Source organism: Carcharodon carcharias, chromosome 20 (assembly GCF_017639515.1).
Source record: "Carcharodon carcharias isolate sCarCar2 chromosome 20, sCarCar2.pri, whole genome shotgun sequence".
Classification (NCBI taxonomy): Eukaryota; Metazoa; Chordata; class Chondrichthyes; order Lamniformes; family Lamnidae; genus Carcharodon; species Carcharodon carcharias.
The window spans coordinates 29,659,896-29,681,352 of record NC_054486.1 but is presented as its reverse complement, the minus strand read 5'-3'; the positions used below and the strand labels follow the sequence as shown (position 1 = coordinate 29,681,352).

The 21,457-nt window shown below is 53.1% G+C and overlaps 1 protein-coding gene across 3 annotated transcripts in view; it reads left to right on the top strand.

Annotated features, from left to right (window-relative positions):
- rmdn3 (regulator of microtubule dynamics 3) overlaps nt 1–21,457 on the top strand; it is a 470,539-nt gene that overhangs the window by 196,022 nt on the left and 253,060 nt on the right. For 2 of the 3 annotated variants that reach the window (XM_041214025.1, XM_041214026.1), the window contains exons 6-7: nt 19,321–19,724; nt 20,841–20,901. In XM_041214025.1, the coding sequence (XP_041069959.1) occupies nt 19,321–19,724; nt 20,841–20,901 (465 nt within the window). The remainder of the gene's footprint in view (nt 1–19,320; nt 19,725–20,840; nt 20,902–21,457) is intronic. The other variant, XM_041214027.1, reaches the window with a different exon arrangement.

Genomic DNA, 21,457 nt, shown 5'->3' with positions numbered 1-21,457 from the left:
TACGTGTGAGAGAGAGAGAGGAGCGTACATGTGTGTGAAAGAGAGAGAGGAGCGTACGTGTTTGAAAGAGAGAGAGGAGCGTACGTGTGTGAGAGAGAGAGGAGCGTACGTGTGTGAGAGAGAGAGGAGCGTACGTGTGTGAGAGAGAGAGGAGCGTACGTGTGTGAGAGAGAGAGGAGCGTACGTGTGTGAGAGAGAGAGGAGCGTACGTGTGTGAGAGAGAGAGGAGCGTACATGTGTGAGAGAGAGAGGAGCGTACGTGTGTGAGAGAGAGAGGAGCGTACGTGTGTGAGAGAGAGAGGAGCGTACGTGTGTGAGAGAGAGAAAGCGTACGTGTGAGAGAGAGAGAGGAACGTACGTGTGAGAGAGAGAGAGGAGCGTACATGTGTGTGAAAGAGAGAGAGGAGCGTACATGTGTGTGAAAGAGAGAGAGGAGCGTACATGTGTGTGAAAGAGAGAGAGGCGCGTACGTGTGTGTGAGAGAGAGGAGCGTACGTGTGTGAGAGAGAGAGGAGCGTACGTGTGTGAGAGAGAGAGAGGAGCGTACGTGTGTGAGAGAGAGAGAGGAGCGTACGTGTGTGAGAGAGAGAGAGGAGCGTACGTGTGTGAGAGAGAGAGAGGAGCGTACGTGTGTGAGAGAGAGAGAGGAGCGTACGTGTGTGAGAGAGAGAGAGGAGCGTACGTGTGTGAGAGAGAGAGAGGAGCGTACGTGTGTGAGAGAGAGAGAGGAGCGTACGTGTGTGAGAGAGAGAGAGGAGCGTACGTGTGTGAGAGAGAGAGAGGAGCGTACGTGTGTGAGAGAGAGAGAGGAGCGTACGTGTGTGAGAGAGAGAGAGGAGCGTACGTGTGTGAGAGAGAGAGAGGAGCGTACGTGTGTGAGAGAGAGAGAGGAGCGTACGTGTGTGAGAGAGAGAGAGGAGCGTACGTGTGAGAGAGAGAGGAGCGTACGTGTGTGAGAGAGAGAGAGGAGCGTACGTGTGTGAGAGAGAGAGAGGAGCGTACGTGTGTGAGAGAGAGGAGCGTACGTGTGTGAGAGAGAGAGAGGAGCGTACGTGTGTGAGAGAGAGAGAGGAGCGTACGTGTGTGAGAGAGAGAGAGGAGCGTACGTGTGTGAGAGAGAGAGAGGAGCGTACGTGTGTGTGAGAGAGGAGCGTACATATGTGAGAGAGAGGAGCGTACGTGTGTGAGAGAGAGAGGAGCGTACGTGTGTGTGAAAGAGAGAGAGGCGCGTACGTGTGTGTGAGAGAGAGGAGCGTACGTGTGTGAGAGAGAGAGAGGAGCGTACGTGTGTGAGAGAGAGAGAGGAGCGTACGTGTGTGAGAGAGAGAGAGGAGCGTACATGTGTGTGAGAGAGAGAGGAGCGTACATGTGAGAGAGAGAGGAGCGTACATGTGAGAGAGAGAGGAGCGTACATGTGTGAGAGAGAGGAGCGTACATGTGTGAGAGAGAGGAGCGTACATGTGTGTGAGAGAGAGGAGCGTACATGTGTGAGAGAGAGGAGCGTACATGTGTGAGAGAGAGAGAAAGAGGAGCGTACATGTGTGAGAGAGAGAGGAGCGTACATGTGTGAGAGAGAGGAGCGTACATGTGTGAGAGAGAGGAGCGTACATGTGTGTGAGAGAGAGGAGCGTACATGTGTGTGAGAGAGAGGAGCGTACATGTGTGTGAGAGAGAGAAGCGTAAATGTGTGTGAGAGAGGAGCGTACATGTGTGTGAGAGAGAGGAGCGTACATGTGTGTGAGAGAGAGGAGCGTACATATGTGTGAGAGAGAGAGGAGCGTACATGTGTGTGAGAGACAGAGGGGAGGAGGGGAGCATACATGTGTGAGAGAGAGGAGCATACGTGTATGAGAGAGAGAGGAGCGTACATGTGTGTGAGAGAGAGAGACTGGAGCGTACATGTGTGTGATAGAGAGGAGAGTACATGTGTGAGAGAGAGAGAGGAGCGTACATGTGTGAGAGAGAGGAGCGTACATGTGTGAGAGAGAGAGAGGAGCGTACATGTGTGAGAGAGAGAGGAGCGTACATGTGTGAGAGAGAGAGGAGCGTACATGTGTGAGAGAGAGAGGAGCGTACATGTGTGAGAGAGAGAGGAGCGTACATGTGTGAGAGAGAGAGGAGCGTACATGTGTGAGAGAGAGAGGATCGTACATGTGTGAGAGATAGAGAGGAGCATACATGTGTGAGAGAGAGAGGAGCGTACATGTGTGAGAGAGAGAGAGGAGCGTACATGTGTGAGAGAGGAGCATACATGTGTGAGAGAGAGAGGAGCGTAGATGTGTGAGAGAGAGAGAGGAGCGTAGATGTGTGTGAGAGAGAGAGAGGAGCGTACATGTGTGAGAGAGAGAGAGGAGCGTGCATGTGTGAGAGAGAGGGGAGCGTACATGTGTGAGAGAGAGAGGAGCGTACGTGTGTGAGAGAGAGAGGAGCGTACGTGTGTGAGAGAGAGAGGAGCGCACGTGTGTGCGAGAGAGAGGAGCGCACGTGTGTGCGAGAGAGAGGAGCGTACGTGTGTGCGAGAGAGAGGAGCGTACGTGTGTGTGCGAGAGAGAGGAGCGTACGTTTGTGTGCGAGAGAGAGGAGCGTACGTGTATGTGCGAGAGAGAGGAGCGTACGTGTGAGAGAGAGAGAGGAGCGTACGTGTGTGCGAGAGAGAGGAGCGTACGTGTGTGCGAGAGAGAGGAGCGTACGTGTGTGCGAGAGAGAGGAGCGTACGTGTGTGCGAGAGAGAGGAGCGTACGTGTGTGCGAGAGAGAGGAGCGTACGTGTGTGCGAGAGAGAGGAGCGTACGTGTGTGCGAGAGAGAGGAGCGTACGTGTGTGCGAGAGAGAGGAGCGTACGTGTGTGCGAGAGAGAGGAGCGTACGTGTGTGCGAGAGAGAGGAGCGTACGTGTGTGCGAGAGAGAGGAGCGTACGTGTGTGCGAGAGAGAGGAGCGTACGTGTGTGCGAGAGAGAGGAGCGTACGTGTGTGCGAGAGAGAGGAGCGTACGTGTGTGCGAGAGAGAGGAGCGTACGTGTGTGCGAGAGAGAGGAGCGTACATGTGTGTGAAAGAGAGAGAGGAGCGTACATGTGTGTGAAAGAGTGAGCGGAGCGTTCATGTGTGTGAGAGAGAGAGAGGAGCGTACATGTGTGTGAAAGAGAGAGAGGAGCGTATATGTTTGTGTGAGAGAGAGAGGAGCGTACATGTGTGTGTGTGAGAGAGAGAGGAGCGTACATGTGTGTGTGTGAGAGAGAGAGGAGCGTACATGTGTGTGTGTGAGAGAGAGGAGCGTACATGTGTGAGAGAGAGGAGCGTACATTTGTGAGAGAGAGGAGCGTACATGTGTGAGAGAGAGGAGCGTACATGTGTGAGAGATAGGAGCGTACATGTGTGAGAGAGAGGAGCGTACATGTGTGAGAGAGAGGAGCGTACATGTGTGAGAGAGAGGAGCGTACATGTGTGAGAGAGAGGAGCGTACATGTGTGAGAGAGAGGAGCGTACATGTGTGAGAGAGAGGAGCGTACATGTGTGAGAGAGAGGAGCGTACATGTGTGAGAGAGAGGAGCGTACATGTGTGAGAGAGAGGAGCGTACATGTGTGAGAGAGAGGAGCGTACATGTGTGAGAGAGAGGAGCGTACATGTGTGAGAGAGAGGAGCGTACATGTGTGAGAGAGAGGAGCGTACATGTGTGAGAGAGAGGAGCGTACATGTGTGAGAGAGAGGAGCGTACATGTGTGAGAGAGAGGAGCGTACATGTGTGAGAGAGAGGAGCGTACATGTGTGAGAGAGAGGAGCGTACATGTGTGAGAGAGAGGAGCGTACATGTGTGAGAGAGAGGAGCGTACATGTGTGAGAGAGAGGAGCGTACATGTGTGAGAGAGAGGAGCGTACATGTGTGAGAGAGAGAGAGGAGCGTACATGTGTGAGAGAGAGAGAGGAGCGTACGTGTGTGAGAGAGAGAGGAGCGTACGTGTGTGAGAGAGAGAGGAGCGTACGTGTGTGAGAGAGAGAGAGGAGCGTACGTGTGTGAGAGAGAGAGAGGAGCGTACGTGTGTGAGTGAGAGGGAGGAGCGTACGTGTGTGAGTGAGAGAGAGGAGCGTACGTGTGTGAGAGAGAGAGGAGCGTACGTGTGTGAGAGAGAGAGGAGCGTACGTGTGTGAGAGAGAGAGGAGCGTACGCGTGCGAGAGAGAGAGGAGCGTACGCGTGCGAGAGAGAGAGGAGCGTACGCGTGCGAGAGAGAGAGGAGCGTACGCGTGCGATAGAGAGAGGAGCGTACGTGTGCGAGACAGAGAGGAGCGTCCGTGTGCGAGAGAGAGAGGAGCGTCCGTGTGCGAGAGAGAGAGGAGCGTCCGTGTGCGAGAGAGAGAGGAGTGTCCGTGTGAGAGAGAGAGGAGCGTCCGTGTGTGAGAGAGAGAGGAGCGTCCGTGTGTGAGAGAGAGAGAGGAGCGTCCGTGTGTGAGAGAGAGAGGAGCGTCCGTGTGTGAGAGAGAGAGGAGCGTCCGTGTGTGAGAGAGAGAGGAGCGTCCGTGTGTGAGAGAGAGAGGAGCGTCCGTGTGTGAGAGAGAGAGGAGCGTCCGTGTGTGAGAGAGAGAGGAGCGTCCGTGTGTGAGAGAGAGAGGAGCGTCCGTGTGTGAGAGAGAGAGGAGCGTCCGTGTGTGAGAGAGAGAGGAGCGTCCGTTTGTGAGAGAGAGAGGAGCGTCCGTGTGTGAGAGAGAGAGGAGCGTCCGTGTGTGAGAGAGAGAGGAGCGTCCGTGTGTGAGAGAGAGAGGAGCGTCCGTGTGTGAGAGAGAGAGGAGCGTCCGTGTGTGAGAGAGAGAGGAGCGTACGTGTGTGAGAGAGAGAGGAGCGTACGTGTGTGAGAGAGAGAGGAGCGTACGTGTGTGAGAGAGAGAGGAGCGTACGTGTGTGAGAGAGAGAGGAGCGTCCGTGTGTGAGAGAGAGAGGAGCGTCCGTGTGTGAGAGAGAGAGGAGCGTCCGTGTGTGAGAGAGAGAGGAGAGTACGTGTGTGAGAGAGAGAGGAGCGTACGTGTGTGAGAGAGAGAGGAGCGTACGTGTGTGAGAGAGAGAGGAGCGTACGTGTGTGAGAGAGAGAGGAGCGTACGTGTGTGAGAGAGAGAGGAGCGTACGTGTGTGAGAGAGAGAGGAGCGTACGTGTGTGAGAGAGAGAGGAGCGTACGTGTGTGAGAGAGAGAGGAGCGTACGTGTGTGAGAGAGAGAGGAGCGTACGTGTGTGAGAGAGAGAGGAGCGTACGTGTGTGAGAGAGAGAGGAGCGTACGTGTGTGAGAGAGAGAGGAGCGTACGTGTTTGAGAGAGAGAGGAGCGTACGTGTGTGAGAGAGAGAGGAGCGTACGTGTGTGCGAGAGAGAGGAGCGTACGTGTGTGAGAGAGAGAGGAGCGTACGTGTGTGAGAGAGAGAGGAGCGTACGTGTGTGAGAGAGAGAGGAGCGTACGTGTGTGAGAGAGAGAGGAGCGTACGTGTGTGAGAGAGAGAGGAGCGTACGTGTGTGAGAGAGAGAGGAGCGTACGTGTGTGAGAGAGAGAGGAGCGTACGTGTGTGAGAGAGAGAGGAGCGTACGTGTGTGAGAGAGAGAGGAGCGTACGTGTGTGAGAGAGAGAGGAGCGTACGTGTGTGAGAGAGAGAGGAGCGTACGTGTGTGAGAGAGAGAGGAGCGTACGTGTGTGAGAGAGAGAGGAGCGTACGTGTGTGAGAGAGAGAGGAGCGTACGTGTGTGAGAGAGAGAGGAGCGTACGTGTGTGAGAGAGAGAGGAGCGTACGTGTGTGAGAGAGAGAGGAGCGTACGTGTGTGAGAGAGAGAGGAGCGTACGTGTGTGAGAGAGAGAGGAGCGTACGTGTGTGAGAGAGAGGAGCGTACATGTGAGAGAGAGGAGCGTACATGTGAGAGAGAGGAGCGTACATGTGAGAGAGAGGAGCGTACATGTGAGAGAGAGAGGAGCGTATAAGTGAGAGAGAGAGGAGCGTACATGTGAGAGAGAGGAGCGTACGTGTGTGAGAGAGAGGAGCGTACATGTGAGAGAGAGAGGAGCGTACGTGTGTGAGAGGGAGGACCGTACGTGTGTGAGAGAGGGGGAGGAGCGTACGTGTGTGTGAGAGAGAGAGTGAGGAGCGTACATGTGTGAGAGAGAGAGAGTGAGGAGCGTACATGTGTGAGAGAGAGAGAGTGAGGAGCGTACATGTGTGAGAGAGAGAGAGTGAGGAGTGTACATGTCTGTGAGAGAGAGGAACGTCTGCACGCGAGAGAGAGAGAGCAGAGAGACCGCGCGACTGAAAGTGAGCAGAGAGCGTGCGTGCGAGAGAGAACAGAGCGCGTGTGCACACGAGAGAGGGAACAGAGAGCACCTAAGAAAGAGAAGAGAGCGCGCACGTGAGAGCAGAGAGCGTGTGCATGCGTGTGCGAGAGAGGGCACGGAGCATGCACAAGAGAGAGACAGAGGAGCGTGTATGTGAGTTGGAAGGAGTTTGCTCGTGGGAGGGAGGGAGCGTGTACTTGAGGGGGAGAGGAATGTGTGTGTGCCTGTGTAGGAGAGAAAAGTGTATATGTTTGTGTGTGTGAGAGAGAGCAGTGTGCGTGCGAGAGAGAGTAGTGTGCGTGTGAGAGAGAGCGGAGTGTGCGCTTGCGCAATGCAGAATGTCGGCGGGCGCGCACGTTTGGAGAGCGCGCTCGTGGCAGGGGAGGGGCGGCTCGCGGCGGGAGCGGAGCGTGTGTGAGAGAGCGCACGTGCAAGAGATCAGAGAGCACGCGAAAGAGAGGGGAGGAGCACGCGTGTGAGGGGGAGAGGTGTGTGTGACAGAGAGAGGAGTGTGAGTGCGCGAGAGAACAGGGAGCGTGCGTGTGAGAGAGAGGAATATGTAAGTGTGTGAGAGAGGGAGCAAAGCGTGCACGCGAGAGAGAGCATAACATGCATGCGTGCGAGAGAGAGCAGAGCACACGTGAGAGAAAGCATTGAGCGCGAATGCCGTGAGAAAGCAGAGTGTGTGCGCGTGCGAGAGAGAGGAGCGTGTGTGTGTGTGTGAGAGAGAGAGGAGCGTGCGTGTACCTGTGAGAGAGAAAGAGCTTACATGTCTGAGAGAGAGAGAGGAGTGTTTATGTGTGAGAGAGGAGCATACATGTGTGAGAGAGAGAGGAGCGTACATGTGTGAGAGAGAGAGGAGCGTACATGTGTGAGAGAGAGAGGAGCGTACATGTGTGAGAGAGGGAGGAGCGTACATGTGTGAGAGAGGGAGGAGCGTACATGTGTGAGAGAGGGAGGAGCGTACATGTGTGAGAGAGGTAGGAGCGTACATGTGTGAGAGAGAGAGGAGCGTACATGTGTGAGAGAGAGAGGAGCGTACATGTGTGAGAGAGAGAGGAGCGTACATGTGTGAGAGAGAGAGGAGCGTACATGTGTGAGAGAGGGAGGAGCGTACCTGTGTGAGAGAGGGAGGAGCGTACATGTGTGAGAGAGGTAGGAGCGTACATGTGTGAGAGAGGTAGGAGCGTACATGTGTGAGAGAGAGGAGCTTACATGTGTAAGAGAGAGAGAGGAGCGTACATATGTGAGCGAGAGAGGAGCGTACATATGTGAGCGAGAGAGGAGCGTACATGTGTGAGAGAGGAGCATACATGTGTGAGAGAGAGAGGAGCGTAGATGTGTGAGAGAGAGAGAGGAGCGTAGATGTGTGTGAGAGAGAGAGAGGAGCGTACATGTGTGAGAGAGAGAGAGGAGCGTGCATGTGTGAGAGAGAGGGGAGCGTACATGTGTGAGAGAGAGGGGAGCGTACATGTGTGAGAGAGAGGGGAGCGTACATGTGTGAGAGAGAGAGGAGCGTACGTGTGTGAGAGAGAGAGGAGCGCACGTGTGTGCGAGAGAGGAGCGCACGTGTGTGCGAGAGAGAGGAGCGTACGTGTGTGCGAGAGAGAGGAGCGTACGTGTGTGTGCGAAAGAGAGGAGCGTACGTGTGTGTGCGAGAGAGAGGAGCGTACGTGTGTGTGCGAGAGAGAGGAGCGTACGTTTGTGTGCGAGAGAGAGGAGCGTACGTGTGTGTGCGAGAGAGAGGAGCGTACGTGTGTGTGCGAGAGAGAGGAGCGTACGTGTGTGAGAGAGAGAGAGGAGCGTACGTGTGTGCGAGAGAGAGGAGCGTACGTGTGTGCGAGAGAGAGGAGCGTACGTGTGTGCGAGAGAGAGGAGCGTACGTGTGTGCGAGAGAGAGGAGCGTACGTGTGTGCGAGAGAGAGGAGCGTACGTGTGTGCGAGAGAGAGGAGCGTACGTGTGTGCGAGAGAGAGGAGCGTACGTGTGTGCGAGAGAGAGGAGCGTACGTGTGTGCGAGAGAGAGGAGCGTACGTGTGTGCGAGAGAGAGGAGCGTACATGTGTGCGAGAGAGAGGAGCGTACGTGTGTGCGAGAGAGAGGAGCGTACGTGTGTGCGAGAGAGAGGAGCGTACATGTGTGTGTGAGAGAGAGAGGAGCGTACATGTGTGTGAAAGAGAGAGAGGAGCGTATATGTGTGTGTGAGAGAGAGAGGAGCGTACATGTGTGTGTGTGAGAGAGAGAGGAGCGTACATGTGTGAGAGAGAGGAGCGTACATGTGTGAGAGAGAGGAGCGTACATGTGTGAGAGAGAGGAGCGTACATGTGTGAGAGAGAGGAGCGTACATGTGTGAGAGAGAGGAGCGTACATGTGTGAGAGAGAGGAGCGTACATGTGTGAGAGAGAGGAGCATACATGTGTGAGAGAGAGGAGCGTACATGTGTGAGAGAGAGGAGCGTACATGTGTGAGAGAGAGCAGCGTACATGTGTGAGAGAGAGGAGCGTACATGTGTGAGAGAGAGGAGCGTATATGTGTGAGAGAGAGGAGCGTACATGTGTGAGAGAGAGGAGCGTACATGTGTGAGAGAGAGGAGCGTACATGTGTGAGAGAGAGGAGCGTACATGTGTGAGAGAGAGGAGCGTACGTGTGTGAGAGAGAGGAGCGTACGTGTGTGAGAGAGAGGAGCGTACGTGTGTGAGAGAGAGGAGCGTACGTGTGTGAGAGAGAGGAGCGTACGTGTGTGAGAGAGAGGAGCGTACGTGTGTGAGAGAGAGGAGCGTACGTGTGTGAGAGAGAGGAGCGTACGTGTGTGAGAGAGAGGAGCGTACGTGTGTGAGAGAGAGGAGCGTACGTGTGTGAGAGAGAGGAGCGTACGTGTGTGAGAGAGAGGAGCGTACGTGTGTGAGAGAGAGGAGCGTACGTGTGTGAGAGAGAGGAGCGTACGTGTGTGAGAGAGAGGAGCGTACGTGTGTGAGAGAGAGAGAGGAGCGTACGTGTGTGAGAGAGAGAGAGGAGCGTACGTGTGTGAGAGAGAGAGGAGCGTACGTGTGTGAGAGAGAGAGAGGAGCGTACGTGTGTGAGAGGGAGGAGCGTACGTGTGTGAGTGAGAGGGAGGAGCGTACGTGTGTGAGTGAGAGAGAGGAGCGTACGTGTGTGAGTGAGAGAGAGGAGCGTACGTGTGTGAGTGAGAGAGAGGAGCGTACGTGTGCGAGAGAGAGAGGAGCGTACGTGTGCGAGAGAGAGAGGAGCGTACGTGTGCGATAGAGAGAGGAGCGTACGTGTGCGATAGAGAGAGGAGCGTCCGTGTGTGAGAGAGAGAGGAGCGTCCGTGTGTGAGAGAGAGAGGAGCGTACATGTGTGAGAGAGAGAGGAGCGTACATGTGTGAGAGAGAGAGGAGCGTACATGTGTGAGAGAGAGAGGAGCGTACATGTGTGAGAGAGAGAGGAGCGTACATGTGTGAGAGAGAGAGGAGCGTACATGTGTGAGAGAGAGAGGAGCGTACATGTGTGAGAGAGAGAGGAGCGTACATGTGTGAGAGAGAGAGGAGCGTACATGTGTGAGAGAGAGAGGAGCGTACATGTGTGAGAGAGAGAGGAGCGTACATGTGTGAGAGAGAGAGGAGCGTACATGTGTGAGAGAGAGAGGAGCGTACATGTGTAAGAGGGAGAGAGGAGCGTACATATGTGAGCGAGAGAGGAGCGTACATATGTGAGCGAGAGAGGAGCGTACATGTGTGAGAGAGAGGGGAGCGTACATGTGTGAGAGAGAGGGGAGCGTACATGTGTGAGAGAGAGGGGAGCGTACATGTGTGAGAGAGAGAGGAGCGTACGTGTGTGAGAGAGAGAGGAGCGTACATGTGTGAGAGAGAGAGGAGCGCACGTGGGTGCGAGAGAGAGGAGCGTACGTGTGTGCGAGAGAGAGGAGCGTACGTGTGTGCGAGAGAGAGGAGCGTACGTGTGTGCGAGAGAGAGGAGCGTACGTGTGTGCGAGAGAGAGGAGCGAACGTGTGTGCGAGAGAGAGGAGCGTACGTTTGTGTGCGAAAGAGAGGAGCGTACGTGTGTGTGCGAGAGAGAGGAGCGTACGTGTGTGTGCGAGAGAGAGGAGCGTACGTTTGTGTGCGAGAGAGAGGAGCGTACGTGTGTGTGCGAGAGAGAGGAGCGTACGTGTGTGTGCGAGAGAGAGGAGCGTACGTGTGTGTGCGAGAGAGAGGAGCGTACGTGTGTGTGCGAGAGAGAGGAGCGTACGTGTGTGAGAGAGAGAGAGGAGCGTACATGTGTGAGAGAGAGAGGAGCGTACATGTGTGAGAGAGAGAGGAGCGTACATGTGTGAGAGAGAGAGAGAGAGAGAGGAGCGTACATGTGTGTGAGAGAGAGAGGAGCGTACGTATGAGAGAGAGAGAGGAGCGTACGTGTGAGAGAGAGAGAGGAGCGTACGTGTGTGAGAGAGATTGAGGAGCGTATGTGTGAGAGAGAGAGAGAGGAGCGTATGTGTGAGAGAGAGAGAGGAGCGTACGTGTGCGCGAGAGAGAGGAGCGTACGTGTGCGCGAGAGAGAGGAGCGTACGTGTGCGCGAGAGAGAGGAGCGTACGTGTGCGCGAGAGAGAGGAGCGTACGTGTGCGCGAGAGAGAGGAGCGTACGTGTGCGCGAGAGAGAGGAGCGTACATGTGTGTGAGAGAGAGAGAGGAGCGTACATGTGTGTGAAAGAGAGAGAGGAGCGTATATGTGTGTGTGAGAGAGAGAGGAGCGTACATGTGTGTGTGTGAGAGAGAGAGGAGCGTACATGTGTGAGAGAGAGGAGCGTACATGTGTGAGAGAGAGGAGCGTACATGTGTGAGAGAGAGGAGCGTACATGTGTGAGAGAGAGGAGCGTACATGTGTGAGAGAGAGGAGCGTACATGTGTGAGAGAGAGGAGCGTACATGTGTGAGAGAGAGGAGCGTACATGTGTGAGAGAGAGGAGCGTACATGTGTGAGAGAGAGGAGCGTACATGTGTGAGAGAGAGGAGCGTACATGTGTGAGAGAGAGGAGCGTACATGTGTGAGAGAGAGGAGCGTACATGTGTGAGAGAGAGGAGCGTACATGTGTGAGAGAGAGGAGCGTACATGTGTGAGAGAGAGAGGAGCGTACGTGTTTGAGAGAGAGGAGCGTACGTGTGTGAGAGAGAGAGGAGCGTCCGTGTGCGAGAGAGAGAGGAGCGTACGTGTGTGAGAGAGAGAGGAGCGTACGTGTGTGAGAGAGAGAGGAGCGTACGTGTTTGAGAGAGAGGAGCGTACGTGTGTGAGAGAGAGAGGAGCGTACGTGTGTGAGAGAGAGAGGAGCGTACGTGTGTGAGAGAGAGAGGAGCGTACGTGTGTGAGAGAGAGAGGAGCGTACGTGTGTGAGAGAGAGAGGAGCGTACGTATGAGAGAGAGAGGAGCGTACGTGTGTGAGAGAGAGAAAGCGTACGTGTGAGAGAGAGAGTGGAACGTACGTGTGAGAGAGAGAGAGGAGCGTACATGTGTGTGAAAGAGAGAGAGGAGCGTACGTGTGTGAAAGAGAGAGAGGAGCGTACGTGTGTGAGAGAGAGAGGAGCGTACGTGTGTGAGAGAGAGAGGAGCGTACGTGTGTGAGAGAGAGAGGAGCATACGTGTGTGAGAGAGAGAGGAGCGTACGTGTGTGAGAGAGAGAGGAGCGTACGTGTGTGAGAGAGAGAGGAGCGTACGTGTGTGAGAGAGAGAGGAGCGTACGTGTGTGAGAGAGAGAGGAGCGTACGTGTGTGAGAGAGAGAGGAGCGTACGTGTGTGAGAGAGAGAAAGCGTACGTGTGAGAGAGAGAGAGGAACGTACGTGTGAGAGAGAGAGAGGAGCGTACATGTGTGTGAAAGAGAGAGAGGAGCGTACATGTGTGTGAAAGAGAGAGAGGAGCGTACGTGTGTGAAAGAGAGAGAGGCGCGTACGTGTGTGTGAGAGAGAGGAGCGTACGTGTGTGAGAGAGAGAGGAGCGTACGTGTGTGAGAGAGAGAGAGGAGCGTACGTGTGTGAGAGAGAGAGAGGAGCGTACGTGTGTGAGAGAGAGAGAGGAGCGTACGTGTGTGAGAGAGAGAGAGGAGCGTACGTGTGTGAGAGAGAGAGAGGAGCGTACGTGTGTGAGAGAGAGAGAGGAGCGTACGTGTGTGAGAGAGAGAGAGGAGCGTACGTGTGTGAGAGAGAGAGAGGAGCGTACGTGTGTGAGAGAGAGAGAGGAGCGTACGTGTGTGAGAGAGAGAGAGGAGCGTACGTGTGTGAGAGAGAGAGAGGAGCGTACGTGTGTGAGAGAGAGAGAGGAGCGTACGTGTGTGAGAGAGAGAGAGGAGCGTACGTGTGTGAGAGAGAGAGAGGAGCGTACGTGTGTGAGAGAGAGAGAGGAGCGTACGTGTGTGAGAGAGAGAGAGGAGCGTACGTGTGTGAGAGAGAGAGAGGAGCGTACGTGTGTGTGAGAGAGGAGCGTACATATGTGAGAGAGAGGAGCGTACGTGTGTGTGAAAGAGAGAGAGGAGCGTACGTGTGTGTGAAAGAGAGAGAGGCGCGTACGTGTGTGTGAGAGAGAGGAGCGTACGTGTGTGAGAGAGAGAGAGGAGCGTACGTGTGTGAGAGAGAGAGAGGAGCGTACGTGTGTGAGAGAGAGAGAGGAGCGTACATGTGTGTGAGAGAGAGAGGAGCGTACATGTGAGAGAGAGAGGAGCGTACATGTGAGAGAGAGAGGAGCGTACATGTGAGAGAGAGAGGAGCGTACATGTGAGAGAGAGAGGAGCGTACATGTGAGAGAGAGAGGAGCGTACATGTGTGAGAGAGAGGAGCGTACATGTGTGAGAGAGAGGAGCGTACATGTGTGTGAGAGAGAGGAGCGTACATGTGTGAGAGAGAGGAGCGTACATGTGTGAGAGAGAGAGAAAGAGGAGCGTACATGTGTGAGAGAGAGAGGAGCGTACATGTGTGAGAGAGAGGAGCGTACATGTGTGAGAGAGAGGAGCGTACATGTGTGTGAGAGAGAGGAGCGTACATGTGTGTGAGAGAGAGGAGCGGACATGTGTGTGAGAGAGAGGAGCGTACATGTGTGTGAGAGAGAGAAGCGTAAATGTGTGTGAGAGAGGAGCGTACATGTGTGTGAGAGAGAGGAGCGTACATGTGTGTGAGAGAGAGGAGCGTCCATATGTGTGAGAGAGAGAGGAGCGTACATGTGTGTGAGAGACAGAGGGGAGGAGGGGAGCATACATGTGTGAGAGAGAGGAGCATACGTGTATGAGAGAGAGAGGAGCGTACATGTGTGTGAGAGAGAGAGACTGGAGCGTACATGTGTGTGATAGAGAGGAGAGTACATGTGTGAGAGAGAGAGAGGAGCGTACATGTGTGAGAGAGAGGAGCGTACATGTGTGAGAGAGAGAGAGGAGCGTACATGTGTGAGAGAGAGAGGAGCGTACATGTGTGAGAGAGAGAGGAGCGTACATGTGTGAGAGAGAGAGGAGCGTACATGTGTGAGAGAGAGAGGAGCGTACATGTGTGAGAGAGAGAGGAGCGTACATGTGTGAGAGAGAGAGGATCGTACATGTGTGAGAGAGAGAGAGGAGCATACATGTGTGAGAGAGAGAGGAGCGTACATGTGTGAGAGAGAGAGAGGAGCGTACATGTGTGAGAGAGGAGCATACATGTGTGAGAGAGAGAGGAGCGTAGATGTGTGAGAGAGAGAGAGGAGCGTAGATGTGTGTGAGAGAGAGAGAGGAGCGTACATGTGTGAGAGAGAGAGAGGAGCGTGCATGTGTGAGAGAGAGGGGAGCGTACATGTGTGAGAGAGAGGGGAGCGTACATGTGTGAGAGAGAGAGGAGCGTACGTGTGTGAGAGAGAGAGGAGCGTACGTGTGTGAGAGAGAGAGGAGCGCACGTGTGTGCGAGAGAGAGGAGCGCACGTGTGTGCGAGAGAGAGGAGCGTACGTGTGTGCGAGAGAGAGGAGCGTACGTGTGTGCGAGAGAGAGGAGCGTACGTGTGTGTGCGAGAGAGAGGAGCGTACGTTTGTGTGCGAGAGAGAGGAGCGTACGTGTATGTGCGAGAGAGAGGAGCGTACGTGTGTGAGAGAGAGAGAGGAGCGTACGTGTGTGCGAGAGAGAGGAGCGTACGTGTGTGCGAGAGAGAGGAGCGTACGTGTGTGCGAGAGAGAGGAGCGTACGTGTGTGCGAGAGAGAGGAGCGTACGTGTGTGCGAGAGAGAGGAGCGTACGTGTGTGCGAGAGAGAGGAGCGTACGTGTGTGCGAGAGAGAGGAGCGTACGTGTGTGCGAGAGAGAGGAGCGTACGTGTGTGCGAGAGAGAGGAGCGTACGTGTGTGCGAGAGAGAGGAGCGTACGTGTGTGCGAGAGAGAGGAGCGTACGTGTGTGCGAGAGAGAGGAGCGTACGTGTGTGCGAGAGAGAGGAGCGTACGTGTGTGCGAGAGAGAGGAGCGTACGTGTGTGCGAGAGAGAGGAGCGTACGTGTGTGCGAGAGAGAGGAGCGTACGTGTGTGCGAGAGAGAGGAGCGTACATGTGTGTGAAAGAGAGAGAGGAGCGTACATGTGTGTGAAAGAGTGAGCGGAGCGTTCATGTGTGTGAGAGAGAGAGAGGAGCGTACATGTGTGTGAAAGAGAGAGAGGAGCGTATATGTTTGTGTGAGAGAGAGAGGAGCGTACATGTGTGTGTGTGAGAGAGAGAGGAGCGTACATGTGTGTGTGTGAGAGAGAGAGGAGCGTACATGTGTGTGTGTGAGAGAGAGGAGCGTACATGTGTGAGAGAGAGGAGCGTACATGTGTGAGAGAGAGGAGCGTACATGTGTGAGAGAGAGGAGCGTACATGTGTGAGAGATAGGAGCGTACATGTGTGAGAGAGAGGAGCGTACATGTGTGAGAGAGAGGAGCGTACATGTGTGAGAGAGAGGAGCGTACATGTGTGAGAGAGAGGAGCGTACATGTGTGAGAGAGAGGAGCGTACATGTGTGAGAGAGAGGAGCGTACATGTGTGAGAGAGAGGAGCGTACATGTGTGAGAGAGAGGAGCGTACATGTGTGAGAGAGAGGAGCGTACATGTGTGAGAGAGAGGAGCGTACATGTGTGAGAGAGAGGAGCGTACATGTGTGAGAGAGAGGAGCGTACATGTGTGAGAGAGAGGAGCGTACATGTGTGAGAGAGAGGAGCGTACATGTGTGAGAGAGAGGAGCGTACATGTGTGAGAGAGAGGAGCGTACATGTGTGAGAGAGAGGAGCGTACATGTGTGAGAGAGAGGAGCGTACATGTGTGAGAGAGAGGAGCGTACATGTGTGAGAGAGAGGAGCGTACATGTGTGAGAGAGAGGAGCGTACATGTGTGAGAGAGAGGAGCGTACATGTGTGAGAGAGAGGAGCGTACATGTGTGAGAGAGAGGAGCGTACATGTGTGAGAGAGAGGAGCGTACATGTGTGAGAGAGAGGAGCGTACGTGTGTAAGAGAGAGGAGCGTACGTGTGTGAGAGAGAGAGAGGAGCGTACGTGTGTGAGAGAGAGGAGCGTACGTGTGTAAGAGAGAGGAGCGTACGTGTGTGAGAGAGAGAGAGGAGCGTATGTGTGTGAGAGAGAGGAGCGTACGTGTGTGAGAGAGAGGAGCGTACGTGTGTGAGAGAGAGAGAGGAGCGTACGTGTGTGAGAGGGAGGAGCGTACGTGTGTGAGTGAGAGGGAGGAGCGTACGTGTGTGAGTGAGAGAGAGGAGCGTACGTGTGTGAGAGAGAGAGGAGCGTACGTGTGTGAGAGAGAGAGAAGCGTACGTGTGTGAGAGAGAGAGGAGCGTACGCGTGCGAGAGAGAGAGGAGCGTACGCGTGCGAGAGAGAGAGGAGCGTACGCGTGCGAGAGAGAGAGGAGCGTACGTGTGCGATAGAGAGAGGAGCGTACGTGTGCGAGACAGAGAGGAGCGTCCGTGTGCGAGAGAGAGAGGAGCGTACGTGTGTGAGAGAGAGAGGAGCGTACGTGTGTGAGAGAGAGAGGAGCGTACGTGTGTGAGAGAGAGAGGAGCGTACATGTGAGAGAGAGGAGCGTACATGTGAGAGAGAGGGAGGAGCGTACGTGTGTGTGAGAGAGAGAGGAGTGTACGTATGTGAGAGAGAGAGGAGCGTACGTATGTGAGAGAGAGAGGAGCGTACGTGTGTGAGAGAGAGAGAGGAGCGTACTTGTGTGAGAGAGAGAGAGGAGCGTACGTGTGAGAGAGAGAGAGGAGCGTACGTGTGTGAGAGGGAGAGGAGCGTACGTGTGTGAGAGAGAGAGGAGCGTAAATGTGTGTGAGAGAGAGAGGAGCGTACGTGAGTGAGAGAGAGAGGAGCGTACGTGTGTGAGAGAGAGAGGAGCGTACGTGTGTGAGAGAGAGAGGAGCGTACATGTGTGAGAGAGAGGAGCGTACATGTGTGAGAGAGGAGCGTACATATGTGAGAGAGAGGAGCGTACATGTGAGAGAGAGAGGAGCGTACGTGTGTGAGAGAGAGGGAGGAGCGTACGTGTGTGTGAGAGAGAGAGGAGCGTACGTATGTGAGAGAGAGAGGAGCATACGTGTGTGAGAGAGAGAGAGGAGCGTACGTGTGTGAGAGAGAGAGAGGAACGTACGTGTGAGAGAGAGAGAGGAGCGTACGTGTGTGAGAGAGAGAGGAGCGTACGTGTGTGAGAGAGAGAGGAGCGTACGTGTGTGAGAGAGAGAGGAGCGTACGTGTGTGAGAGAGAGAGGAGCGTACGTGTGTGAGAGAGAGAGAGGAGCGTACGTGTGTGAGAGAGAGAGGAGCGTACGTGTGTGAGAGAGAGAGGAGCGTACGTGTGTGAGAGAGAGAGGAGCGTACGTGTGTGAGAGAGAGAGGAGCGTACGTGTGTGAGAGAGAGAGGAGCGTACGTGTGTGAGAGAGAGAGGAGCGTACGTGTGTGAGAGAGAGAGGAGCGTACGTGTGTGAGAGAGAGAGGAGCCTACGTGTGTGAGAGAGAGAGGAGCCTACGTGTGTGAGAGAGAGAGGAGCCTACGTGTGTGAGAGAGAGAGGAGCGTACGTGTGTGAGAGAGAGAGGAGCGTACGTGTGTGAGAGAGAGGAGCGTACATGTGAGAGAGAGAGGAGCGTACGTGTGAGAGAGAGAGGAGCGTACGTGTGTGAGAGGGAGGAGCGTACATGTGTGAGAGAGAGGAACGTACATGTGAGAGAGAGAGGAGCGTACATGTGAGAGAGAGAGGAGCGTACATGTGTGTGAGAGAGAGGAGCGTACATGTGTGTGAGAGAGAGGAGCGTAAATGTGTGTGAGAGAGGAGCGTACATGTGTGTGAGAGAGAGGAGCGTACGTGTGTGAGAGAGAGAGGAGCGTACATGTGTGAGAGAGAGGAGCGTACATGTGTGAGAGAGAGGAGCGTACATGTGAGAGAGAGAGGAGCGTACATGTGAGAGAGAGAGGAGCGTACATGAGAGAGAGAGGAGCGTACGTGTGAGAGAGAGAGAGGAGCGTACGTGTGAGAGAGAGAGAGGAGCGTACGTGTGAGAGAGAGAGAGAGGAGCGTACGTGTGAGAGAGAGAGAGAGGAGCGTACGTGTGAGAGAGAGAGAGGAGCGTACGTGTGAGAGAGAGAGAGGAGCGTACGTGTGAGAGAGAGAGAGGAGCGTACGTGTGAGAGAGAGAGAGGAGCGTACGTGTGAGAGAGAGAGAGGAGCGTACGTGTGAGAGAGAATGAGGAGCGTACGTGTGAGAGAGAGAGAGGAGCGTACGTGTGAGAGAGAGAGAGGAGCGTACGTGTGAGAGAGAGAGAGGAGCGTACATGTGTGAGAGAGAGAGAAAGAGGAGCGTACATGTGTGAGAGAGAGAGGAGCGTACATGTGTGAGAGAGAGGAGCGTACATGTGTGAGAGAGAGGAGCGTACATGTGTGTGAGAGAGAGGAGCGTACATGTGTGTGAGAGAGAGGAGCGTACATGTGTGTGAGAGAGAGGAGCGTAAATGTGTGTGAGAGAGGAGCGTACATGTGTGTGAGAGAGAGGAGCGTACATATGTGTGAGAGAGAGAGGAGCGTAAATGTGTGTGAGAGAGAGAGGAGTGTACGTGTGAGAGAGAGGAGTGTACATGTGTGAGTGCGTGACAAAGAGAGAGTGCAGACAGTGCGTGAATGAGCAGAGAGCCTGCGAGAGAGAACAGAGCGCGTGCGCATGCGCTAGACAGAGCAGAGAGCGCATGCAAGAGTGCAGAGAGCACGTGTGTGCGAGAGAGACAGAGAGGAGCGTGCGTGTGAGGGGGAGAGGAGCTTGCATGTGAGGGGGAAGGAGTGTGCACATGAGTGGGAGAGGAATGTGTGTGTGTGCCTGTGTGGGAGAGAGAGGAGTGTGTATGTTTGTGTGTGAGCACGAGATATGTGTGTGCAAGCGAGAGAGAGTGGAGCACGTATGTGTGAAAGAGGAGTGTGCATGTGTGAAAGAGAGAGGAGTGTGTAAGTGATAGAGTGAGAGAGAGCATAGAGCACGTGCACGAGAGAGAGAGCAGGTTGCGCATGACAGATGGAACGGTGCGTGTGCAAGAGATGGGGAGCAAGGTGCGTGCGTACACGAAAGAGAGGGAGTGGAGTGCGCATGCACAAGAGAGAGCAGTGTGCGTATCTGGGAGTAAGCCAGGCACACACGCACATACATTCCCACATACACCCTCTCTCTCTCTCTCTCGCACTCTAACGGTCAGCTTTATTTATTACTCGTTTTTTAAAATCATCTTATTCCTTTGATTTTTGCTTGTTTTGCTCAACAAGTTGTTTCTTTTCATTCCGCAACTTTTTTTTTAATACATATTTATTGTTGTGCCAAACCTTATCTTTCTTAAATTTGCTTATCAGCCACTCAAGTGAAAAAAAGAATTGAAATGCGGCCCCCCAATGCAAAAAGATTGACAAGCCTGTTTTATTAGTTTATTACTATACTCAGCAAATTGAATTTGGTTCATTTGTACTATTGCCTGTCTGGGAGAACAAAACTTTACCTACTCTTTGTTTTCACCAAATGCTGCATTTTTCCTTGCTCCTAGAAAGCCCACGCTACTTGCCTTCCATTGACACTCAGCCTATGGACCACTGGCATTGCATACCCACCACCTCCACTGGGAAGGAGATCTTGTTCAAGGAGGCTGCAAATATCGACCGTGAGAACCTGAGTTTCCTGAAGCAGGAGTACTCAAGACATGTCAGGGGATCTTCTGCCTCTGGGTTCAGAAATTCAGTGCCTTACACTTGGATCTTTGTGTCTAGCCTCTCTGTCCTGTGGAGAGGCGTGAGGCAGAAGAAAAAGCAACTGGTACTGCTGCCAGTGTTATTCGTGGTGCTGTTGGCAGTGGTGCTGCTTCTCCTCTTGCCCTTCATCAGAAGTGCTAGGTACAGTTACATTTGCTCCCATGCCATGATGAAGGCTGGTAGCAGAGAAGTGCAGCTGAAGGTGAGTGAAGTGCTAGACAGGTGAGGTACCTTCCAAGAAGTTTTCAATTACCTGTCAATCAGTGATAGCATTCTGAGAGAAGAAGTGCTTTAACTAGCAGCCTGTCACCTGGCCATGGTTGGAGGTCTTCATTTTCACTGATCATGGACTTCCCAGCTTGTCAGTTTCGCTGAAGAAGCTCTTCCGCTGTGCAATTGCATCGGTGACAGAAAATCCAGAATTGAGGGTTAAAACAGTTCATAATTGGATTTTTAAGTACCTTGATTACTTACCTAATAACTCCAATGGGCTTTCCCATGTGCCTACAATGCTGCCCCAGTGAAATCCAGAAAATAGCAGGATGACTCAACGTCACTTTTAGGGGATTTAACTCTCTGCACACAAGTCCACCTCGCCTTAGCTGGGACATCCTCCCCCCCGCCTCCCACCCATGTCATAATAGGCATGCCTTCAACTTTTTATTATTTCCTTGCAGGTAGATACACAAAGATGTGATTGCCATCAAATTTTATAATAACCCTGTATCACAACTGTAACTGGGGCAGATAGAGATTATAGAAAATTTGCCACACAGAAAGAGGCCATTTGCCCCATCGTGTCCATATTCATACATTTTTATTTTAATGAATGTTTCAAAGCTTGACAATCTCTGTAAGAAATAATTCTAAACTCTCAATTTTTAAAAATATTAAACAAGGAGGAGAACTGCTTTTAATAAATTTTGATTTGAGGGAAACACCACTAAATAGCAGTGTTTTTACCTTTTGGAGCAGGAAGAACCTAAGTTGATTAATTAAAACTATATTTTTTTTTAAGCAACATAGATGTCGTCCAACACCAGGTTGTTTTGGAGCTCAGTATAAGCTTCATCTTTACCTTACCGTTTTGCTCAGTCTTACCTCATCAGTGATTTAGCAGCAGTGAGATCAAAAACAAAGGAAATCTTTATTAATGTAGTAATAACAATTTGTTCTTTTTGTCATATGACAGCTATGTGTATGCTCCCCTGTTGGAGGCAGCCATACTCTGTGGGATTAAATTAGTTTGGGAATGGTGAGTCGGCTGATGTGCTGTCACTCTTCTAATAAATGTCTGCGGTCTTGTTCTTTCTCACAGGGAAAGAGGAGGCGGAAGCTGGCCTTCAGCAAGATGATTCAAATGCAGAGTGCCACAAGTGGTATGTACTAATCTCTCCGCACTGGGGAGAAAGAATATTCAATGGCATGTTCAACACTCATGATTCAATCTCTAATAAGTGGTTCTGTGCCAACTTCGGACACAGCTGTATAACTTGCAGATTTTTTAAAAGACACAGCATAATCAATCCATTTAGCCAAATTCCAGATTCCAACACAGTTCTTGGGTGTAGTGTTTGTCTTTTATGGCCATGAAGTGGGTGAAAACAGTTGGTTTTTCCATCAGTGGGTTAGAGAACATGATTCATTTATTGCAAGAGTTTTGTTGAATACAATTACTAACCTTCTGGATAATTTAAATAGTTGTTTCACCAAGCATGAGTGTTGTGCGTTTTTGAAAAATTGATTTACTGTAGGATGAGAAGACATTAGTGATGTACTTTTTTCGCTCCTACCCCCTATTCTCACTCCATTTATTTAAAATACCTTAGGTATTTCAGGTTGAATATAAGGAGAAATACATCTTTGAATTGCTTTGCCACAGCTTTGTGAAAAGCTGACATTTGGGGCTAACAGCTGGAAAGAGGTGTTCAGCTG